The sequence below is a fragment of the Cajanus cajan genome, chromosome 4 (genome assembly GCF_000230855.2).
Source record: "Cajanus cajan strain Asha chromosome 4, NIPB_CcT2T_4, whole genome shotgun sequence".
In the NCBI taxonomy this organism is placed as follows: Eukaryota; Viridiplantae; Streptophyta; class Magnoliopsida; order Fabales; family Fabaceae; genus Cajanus; species Cajanus cajan.
The window spans coordinates 22,241,483-22,251,654 of NC_138520.1; the positions used below are offsets into that span (position 1 = coordinate 22,241,483).

A 10,172-nucleotide genomic window follows, 5' to 3' on the forward strand; every position below is an offset into this window, starting at 1 on the left:
ATTTATCCAACGAGACAAACAGTAATTTAGTAAAAATTACTGCTTACTCTAAATTACTGCTTACTTATTTTGTTCCGTTGACATTCCTATATGTATAAAACTGTTAATGATACTTTAATGTCATTATTCCAGCAATATTTTCTTTGAACTTGATTGTTCAAAAACAAACATGTTTCAATAACCACCGGAATTATCTTAGTGGTAAAAAAAGGGATTGAATAAATATGGAAGAACTGAAGTTCAATCCTTGCGAACAAATAAACACGTTTCACTTTCACTCCGAATCTGCTTCCTTTTTGTTCTGCTCAAGGTCTCTGTATATACATCAAACAAACACATAATGTTAATTAGTATCAAATTATGTAAAATTAATAATTTAATAAATGTTAAATGTATGTATTGCATGCAATATCAAAATTTCAAAATAAGATATTATTTATATAATTGAAGACAGTTATCAATGTAACAGTTGTAAAACGAACAGAATTGAATCATAAACAGCTGAAGAAAATTGTTCAAGTGCCTTTTTTATTTATTTATTATTATTACACATTAAAGAGGAAACATAACAAATCCAGTTATAAGTATATAAAGATATAAAGATTGTATAGATATAAAAAAAATATTAATCTTAATTTATGTATTAAAAGTAAGTCGAAATCGTATAAAACATTTAGTATATGCTAATAATCTCCTATAAATTACTCAAATAGTCAAATTTCTTGGCGTTGATCCATTCTTAAGGACTTTCATATGTACATAAAAAATAAATTCCATCAATTCTATATTAGTGGCAAAGGTCTCAAATGAGTTTTTCTAAAATAAATTTAAATTCATCAAATCTTCAAGAGGATATATATTTGATCACTCACATTTAAAACCAATTTTTTTAGCTATAATTTTAAAAGGTTTACTTTAATTTCTTGAAACAACCAATGATATCACCAATAATGACACCATGACCTTTATTTAATATAATATTTTTACTAATAAAGATATTGATAGATAAATTTTGTACAAAAACTCAATAATATATTAATTTTATTTGACAAATTCACTATCAATATTTATATGTATGACTGAAATAAGTTTTTTTTTTAAAAAAAATTTATATTAACTAGAAAAAATAATTTTAAACTTCAGAAGTGAAAAGTAAATTTACCTCATATTTAATACTATTAAAAACATGTTTAAACCTTTAATTAATTACCTTTGAGCTCTGAACCACCTTGAGAGTTGATACAATTGCACTGTCTCGTTGGAGGCATGGCATACAAGAAGATGTAGGTTACGTGGACGAACCATCCATGCAAACCTCATGCACAGTACCGAATAAACACACATCACTGCACTATATACCATTTATTAATTTCCATAATTAAATTAACTATATAAGATCCTGCTTAATCATATAAATTGGAAAGAAAAAAAAAATCGATTCAATTACAAATTAATGTTTTTCAAAGAACGTTAATTAACCTCCAGTCATATTGACAGATATTGTTTCCGGTGGTTTCTTTGTGTCCATTGCTGCCTGATAAATAATAGTTCTAGAGTCATATTCAAATTAGCATAAAACTATAATTGAAAATGTGCTTTGGTGACAAAAGAAAATTAATTAGATTAATTATTCACTTAATTTATATAATTTATTAATTTTAGCAGTGCCAAGTAAGAATAATGTACCGCAAGAGGAAGGCCCCAGTTGAAGGTAGGACCCCAAAAATGGGTTGTTTTGAGGCCAGTGGGACTGTTCCAAAAAGAGCGAAGGATGTTCATCTTATTGTCAAACTATTTTCTATTTTGCAGTCTGCAAGGTGGAAACATTAAATGAATTAGTTTTTTTTTAAAGGCATAATTCCTTCTCAACAGATCGAGTTGTATAGGAAATAAAAGTAGATGAGAAGAGTTAAATTTGTTTTCCCATACTAGCTTCTTTATAAACTTATTTTTAATTTATCTATAAATTAATTTTAGTTTATCCAAAAAACTTATTTCATGTTTTTTTCTTGTTTTTTTTCTCTTAAAAGTAGTTTTTAAATTTTTTTTACCTGAACTTCCCTTATTTATAATATTTTAGATTATATATGTTTTTAGTCTTTAAATTTTAGTTAAGTTTTTAGTTCTTAAATAATTTTTTTTTTACTAATTTTAGTATTTGGATTTTTACTGATTTTTAATTTTAGTCCTTAAACATTTCCTTCTTTTAAAATTTTGGTCCCTAAGGACAAATTGTTTTTTCTTTGTGAAGAAAATTTTGAATTAAAATCAAATAAATTTGTTCATGAACCGAAAACAAAAATTGAAAAAAGTTTAGAGACTGAAAATCTATTTAAGTCTCATATTTATTATTGTAAATTAATTGCCTTCTCTTATAATATTAGTTTTCTTTTCTCAATTCTTTTTTTTTTTTTTACCAAAATTTATTTATTTATTTATTTTATATGGGTGGCTTAACGGTAAGGTCACTATTTACTGAATCGTTGCTTTAAGCTCCGACATTGCTAGTGAAAAGTATACTATTAGAAAAGTGTCATTTTCCTGCGAATTTTCCTGCAAAATAATATTTGTAGAATTTTTTTTGCGAATTTTCCTAAAAAAAAATATTCGCAGAAATTTTTTGTGAATTTATTTGCGAAAAATAATTTACAGATATTTCTTACAAATTTTGCTACAATTTTAATGATCATAGAAATTTTTTTTCATGGTAAAAATTTGCAGAAAATATTCTAAGAATTTTATTTTATTTTTTTGTGTGTAGATTTTCTTGCAAAAATAAATTCGCAAATAATGTTTACTAAATGATAAAAAAAATTTGCAGGTAACTTTTCCTGCGGATTTTCCTGCAAATTTTAATCCGCAAGAAAAATAAAAAAATATTTAAATTTATATTTAATATTTTAAAAAAACTCCAAGTCCCACATCGATTGAAAATAAAAAACTTAAAGAGTATATAAGTTGAGACAACACTTACCTTATAAGAAGATTTGTATGGTTGAGTGTTATGCTTATAATCTACAATCTTAAAATTTAAAAGATTATGTATCACATGTTGGAAGCATGGAAACAAATACTTCGGATGAATTCATTGTTGAAGAATTATTGATAGAATTTATAATAATTTCTTTAATTTTCTCAGAAAAAATATTCTGCAGAATTTCTTGCAAAAAATTCGCAGGAAACTTTCCTGCGAGTTTTCTTGCGAATTTTTTTTTGCATGAAACTTTCCTGCAATTTTTTTTTGTAAAAAATTTTTCTACGAATTTTTTTTGCAAGAAATTTTGCAAGAAAATTTCCTACGAATTTTAAAATTCGCAAAAATATATTATCTATGAAGGTATTACATGCAGATAAAATTTCACAGAAAAATTTGTAAGAACAACGTTTCCTACGAATTTTTCATAAATTAGCAAGAAAAGTCGCATGTAATAAAAGAAATTATAGTAGTGGAATTAGACACCATGTACATTAAAATTCGACCAAAATAAGTTATAGTTTCATTGAAATGGATGTTTTAAATGACAAAATAAATTGTAAAGTAATTTTAGTTTAGCAGTTGAAGAAGGGTCTTTATAGGTTCAATGATATGGGTTTCAACGATATGGTGGAGATGGAAAAGGTATGGGTTAGATGGTTACGAGTCAACGATAAGTGAGATCGATCTATATATTCCCTCTTCATAATTAGAGTGCTCATCAGAGGAATCTAAAAAGATGATGGAGAAGGTCATGGAAATGGTCATGATAGTCGAGAATTGGAAGGAGCTGCTACGTACAAGCAAAAGGGTGTGGAGAACGATTTTTACCCATTGAGTAATTTGGAAGATATAGGAGACAATAGGTGGATGCAAGAACAACATGTGTCATGAAGATACCAGAAAGCATAAAAAGTGGTGGGTGGCAAACTTATGACTGGGGGTTTATATGGTGTCAGAGATAGCAAGATGAATGAGGGGTTTAAAAGCAATAGACTTTTCTGAATTCAAAAGTGGAGAAAGTGGCTAATGAAGGGGGTGATATGATGATGGTAATAGAACAATGTAAAAGAATGGTGGGCCGAATCGAGTTTGGTCTTTAATAAGAAAGTGTAGGTGGGAAATTAAGCCCTCTAAATTTAGAGCTAGAGGACGTGGGTGGCTCGGGCTCATCTTAGAATGATGATCTAACTAATGGGCTTGTAAGAGGAAGAATAAGGGGAAATATATATGATGTTTTATGAAGATCAAAATATGCTTCATCAAAATCAACCTCTACTAGTAAGTCTCATGATCTCTATCCAATCAAAGAAAATAATTGAGGTCCTAGTCATTTGTGTCCAGCCAAAACATGAACGTGGACCACATTGCCAACTGCAACAAGAATTTTTGGCAAAGGAGGCAAAGAACATGTAGGAAATGGGAAAAGGTATAGGAATGTCGTGCAAGGGTTTGGAGGGCACTTTGACCGGGAAAATTTGTGTGATGGAAATAAAGAGACCTTGTTGGTATGGAGTTGGTTATTAAAAGCCATGAGGAGAGAAATAAAGAAGAGCTATTATGAGGATAATTTTATATAATGTGCGGAGATTGGGGGATAGTTTGAAGTGGAGGTACATAAGAGAATTGGTGGTGAAGGAGGGTGTTCAAGTAGTTTGTGTGTAAGAAACAAAGAAGGGGAAGGTGGATAGAATAATATGTGAAACATTATGTTGAGATTGTAATGTGATGTGGGTGGAGAATCCAACTATTAATTCGATTGGGGAATTGATATGCTTGTGGAATAAAGAGGTAAATAACCACGTCATGGGAGATGAATTTATTGGAGTGGAGGGAGTGTGGAGGAGGAGGGGAGTCTTGCTACATTTGTTAATGTATACGCCCCATGTGATTCCTCCAAAAAGAAGTTAAGGGAGGATTTGAAGATTAGAAGAGAAAATAACAACATTGATCTATGGGTATAATGGGGGACTTCAATGTGGTGAGGAAGAGACATGAAAGGTAAGGCAATGGAAGTTTTGAAGCTAAAAAGGTGAGTCCAAAATCTTAAATCAATTTATTTTGGATGTAGATTTGGTGGATGTCCCAAGTATTGGAGGAGGTTTTACTTGGTTTAGGCATAATGGTAGTAAGGCCAAAAGCTGGCTGGATAGATTACTTGTGACTGAGGAATGGTGTGGAAAATTGTCGAGATGTTCCCAAGGAATTTTGCAATAAGAATATATCAGATAATTGTTCGATTTCACTTCAAAATTCAAATATTGATTAGGGACCAAAAGCCTTTTAGATTCATGGATTGTTGGTTCCTTGATAATAATTTTGAGTATTTTGTGAAGTCTTTATGACATCAAATGAATTTTCAAGGGTGGATGGCATTCATGATTAAGGAAAAATTGAAGGAGTTAAAAAAAAGGTTAAAAGAGTAGAATTTATCCTATTTTGGAAATATTCATAAAGCACATAAAAGAATTACTATGAAGATGAATGGACTTGATAAGAAGGATTATTGATGATAAACAAAACACTCTTTTGGAGGGGGTGGGGGGGTTAAAAAATAGTGTAGTGGTGGCTATCAAGGTTGTGAAGGAGGCAGGGAGAAGGGAGAAAAGGTGTATTGTGTTTAAGGTGGATTATGAGAAAATTTATGATTCCATCTCTTGGAACTTTTTGTTTTATACGCTTGGAAGGCTAGGCTCTGGTGAGAAATGAATAAGTTGGATTAGACAATGCTTGGGTTCATCTCAAAGAGGACTTAGGGAAGAGGATTCGTTGGCATCGTTCCTTTTCACCATTGTTGTGGAGGGTCTAAGTGGCATGATAAAGAAGACAACTCAAATTCTATGTTTAAGGGGTTTCTAGTGGGGGAGAAGAATGTGGTAGTTAGCCTCTTCTAATATGTGGACGATAATATTTTTAATGGAAAGACTATAAAGAAGAATATGTTAGTAATAAAGAGTATGCTTAGATGTTTTAAGAGTTCTTTTGGTACCATTGATGTGAAAGGAATATGGTAGAAAGATTTGTAGAGATATTAAATTGTAGAGTTATGGAGTTTTCTTTCACCTACTTGGGGTTACTGGTGGGTGGTAATCCAAAGAAAGAGGATTTTTGGAAACCTATAGTGTTCAAATTCAAGAAATTATCAAGATGGAATAATAAAGTGATGTCTTTTGCTGAGAGATTATGTCTAATAAGCTGGATATTATCATCCTTGCCTATATTCTATTTTTCTTTTTTTGAAATGCCCTTAATTGCCGAAAGAGTTAAAGAAGATTCAAAGAGAATTTTTGTGGCTGGTGAGGAGGGTGGAAAAAAGATAAATTAGGTGAAGTGGAATGTAATTTGTTGTCCTAAAATATGAGGGTGGTATAGGGGTTAAAGATTTAGGATTGGTTAATGTTGCATTACTTGGAAATGGAGATGATCTTTGCTTAATCATGAGGAGTCTCTTTAAAACCAAATTATAAATATGGTGGTTGGAGGGGTCTTATGGAGGAGGTAGATAGGCATGACTCTTTGTGGTGGCGGGATCTTAAAAAAGTATGTGGGGTGGATGATGAATCAAGGTGATTTGACAGTTTGGTGGTGTGGAAGGTTGGTAATGGAGGTGATACAAAGTTATAGGAAGATGGATGAATATGGTCTTAAAACTTAGCTGCCTTATTTCCTAGAGTATTCAATAACTCTTCAAGTGGCAACATTGTTGGTTTGAGTGGGAGAAGGATCTTATCCAAAGGTGGTAGGTAATGGTGCAGAATTGTTGCTTAAATAGGTTGGAGAGGGATAGGTAGTTGTGTCCTTGTGATAAACTGAACTCTTACATTGTCAACTTGGATTATCATGCTCTTAATAATATGCATAATGTTGTTGGAGATGATTCTTCAGGCCCAATATATAGGGGTTAGATATCCCACAAAAGGCAACCTTTTTTCTATGAAAATTGTTGAAAGATAGACTGCCTTCTTGAGATAATTTCAGGAGCAGAAGTATCTTGCCATTTCCAGATGAAGATAGGTGTGTATTTTGTGGGAAACAATCAGAGACAACTGAACATATTTTTGTTTTATGCAATGTCATTGTGCCACTATGAAGAAGGTGTTTAGCTTAGGTTGGGGACATATTTGTTCTTAATGGCACTGTGACAGAGCATTTTGTACAGATTCTCTCGTGCTTAGATTCAAGCTCTAATAGTTGTAAGTATGTATGTAAGTAGAAAGGTAAGGAACTATTGCAAGTTTAATATTAATGACTCATTTGATAAGTAAGACTTATGGAGAAAAATTATGTTTTGCGCAAGGGCTTGCCTCTTGAGTATGACAGAGGACTTCTATTACTCACTTGAGCAATAAGACATTAATCCTACTGTTCACATTAGTAAAAGAATTTGAAGAATTGTTTATGCTTAGTGTATTTGAAGAAAGTTAGTGGCCAATTCAAAACCTGCAGGGTAGGTGTTATAGTTTTTATTTGTCTTTTGAATACTTTTATTTATATATATAATATAAGGAATCAAATTTTAAGAGTGATTCTTATTTTAAATTACTCCATTCAATAATTTATAATTTATATTAAATTTTTATAATTTAATCATTAAATTAAAAATTATTAATTTTTTAAAAATTATAATATTTTATTTTATTAATTCAAATTAATAGATAATTATAAAAATATTCTATATGTTAATTTAAATTTATATAATAAAATATTATATTATTTTTAAATTTTTTAAAATTTATAAACTTAATTTATATATTAAAATTTTTTGATTTAATAATTAAATTATTAAAATTAACATAAATTATAAATTATTAAATAAAATAATTATATATATATATAATATCGACCGATAGGAAGTAAATGTTGGTAGGCAAGTATAGTAGCAGCCAGTTAAACTATATTAAGTGTTGCGTATTTAATTTTCTGCAACCATTTATGAGCTTTTTAAAATACATCTCGATCTTTTTGTAATCTAATTAGGGTACCCCTAATGAAAGTGATTGTTTGTTTACCAAAAAAGAACATTGATTACATTTATTTCATGAAAGTATTAATTTATTTAAATATTTATAAAAATATTAAATTAATTATATTAATTAAATATTATTTTATTTATGTTTGATTTTTATTATACTTTATATATATATATATATTATTTTTATTTAGACAACCTTAAAAATATTTTGTGAAATGATAATGAAAGATAGTTATTTTAAATATAAAATTATTTTAAAAAATTTATAAAAATTTTAAAATAATAATTAAATATATAAATCGTGTTAAAATGAATATATTTATATTTGTTAAGAGGAAAAATCATTTATTTTGATAAAAAAAAAAAAAAAAAAAAAAAAAGATTGTATAATATTTACGTTCCTAAAAAGAATTATTGATAAAGAAGGCACTTTGATAATAATTTTTTCTATAACAAAAATTTTAAAATATAAATAAAGTATTTAAGTATTATACATTAGAATGTAAGAGAATCAAAATGTTTGAAGGTACAATATGGGGTAGACTCTCCATGTGTCAGCTAAAAGCAGTCATATCATGAAACTCGAGACCCGTGAACTTTGATCAGTGTGCAGTGTACGGTGAGCCCACGCAATATATAAAAACATTTTTCTTTTCTAAATATGTTAGACAAATATCTTAGCAACTTAGCATTATATCGTACCTAATATTATCTTCATATATCATTCTTTTTATATGTCGTGTATTTGGATATTTTTTTCTTATGGTGATTACTATACGTGTCTACAGACTCCATAAACGTGTAAAATTACGTTTAACGTGAAACTACATATTATAGCTTTCACGTTAAACGTGATTTTTCACGTTTCAAACGTGATTTTTCACGTTTCAAACGTGATTTTTCACGTTTCAAACGTGAAACCAAACACGCACTCAATTCATATAAGCAATGAGATCACTAGGTAGGTACTCTTAATAATATTATATCTATTCATATTAGAAAGGACACTTATATCTTTATATTATTTAAAAATACTTAAAAATTATCTATTTTTGTTGTTAAATTACTTAAAATTATATTTAACTTTTAAACTTTAAAATCTTAAATTTAAGTTTTAAATTTATAAAAATAATTAATTTTTAATAATATTTTTTATTATTTAAAGTTTTAAAATAAAATGATCCAAAGGTTTATACACATAAAAATAATAAAAAAATTATTACATATAAATAATAATCACAAAAATAAGATCATCCTTGAAGATTTATTAGGATAAATTTTGTTAGAGATACCGATAAGATAAAAATAAAAAATAAAAAAATAAAGTAAAATTAACTTATTTATAATTTAATTTGCAGAAAGTTTCTATGATTAATTTTATCAACACACACTCAAAATTCTTATTCATTTACTTCGATTCATCTACAAACTTTTAGGCCAAACCTAATGGTATATATAGGATTGATTACATAGAAGTTAGAACACGTAACCTAAAATCTGTAGCCTGAGTTAAAATCGCCACAAAATCGGCAACAGAATTTGTCTCCCCTTTGTTTTGATGCATTGCATACATAACATGGGGAAAAAAAATAGTTTTATGTTCACAAAGATTGAATCCATTCATATCAGTTACTCTGTTTTCTTTAACTACGACACAGTTTGTGTATTATTGCACAATTAGATTTTCTTAGAGTTACATTATATATCAAGAACAGAGACAGAAGAGATCGATCGAAGTATTGTTCTGTAGTGATTTACAATAAGAAAAAAGGGTACAAATAATTAACAAGAAAGCAGTACCTGAAAGTTAGGATCTGGAAGATGAATTCAAACTATACCCTCTTCATCAATTTGGTTCCCTTCAATTTGAACTGCATCAACTGTTCTTTATCTTACACAATCAGCTATGGAACCAGGAAAAGAAGACAATGAAGTTTAGCAGAAGAATATCCTATGAATCCAAGTTTAACAAACTATTAGAACATGATAGATATGATATATCTACCCAAAAAAAAAAAAAAAAAAAGAGCACGTGGCAGATATCTTCCTGTGAAAATTACAAAATTATCCTTTGGTAATTGTTATAATCTCTGTTTCCACTTGTTGACTTGGCATTGCGTGTCCAAACTCCTAAGCTTATGTGGGAAAAGACTGTTTGCATAATTGTTTGCAATTGTTGTGTATTTTTAAGGGATTCGTAAAGAAAAATAAATAAATCTTATGAAT

The 10,172-nt window shown here is 28.8% G+C and overlaps 1 protein-coding gene across 1 annotated transcript; it reads right to left on the bottom strand.

Annotated features, from left to right (window-relative positions):
- Positions 1 to 89: 89 nt before the first annotated feature.
- LOC109818305 (mitochondrial pyruvate carrier 1) lies at positions 90 to 9,927 on the bottom strand. Its single transcript, XM_020383748.3, has 5 exons — positions 9,747 to 9,927; positions 1,687 to 1,810; positions 1,480 to 1,534; positions 1,211 to 1,346; positions 90 to 314 (listed from the first exon to the last, which is right to left on the bottom strand). The coding sequence occupies exons 2-5, from the start codon at positions 1,777 to 1,779 to the stop codon at positions 275 to 277; spliced, it is 324 nt and encodes a 107-aa protein (XP_020239337.1). The 5' UTR covers positions 1,780 to 1,810; positions 9,747 to 9,927; the 3' UTR covers positions 90 to 274.
- Between the last annotated feature and the right edge of the window lie 245 nt (positions 9,928 to 10,172).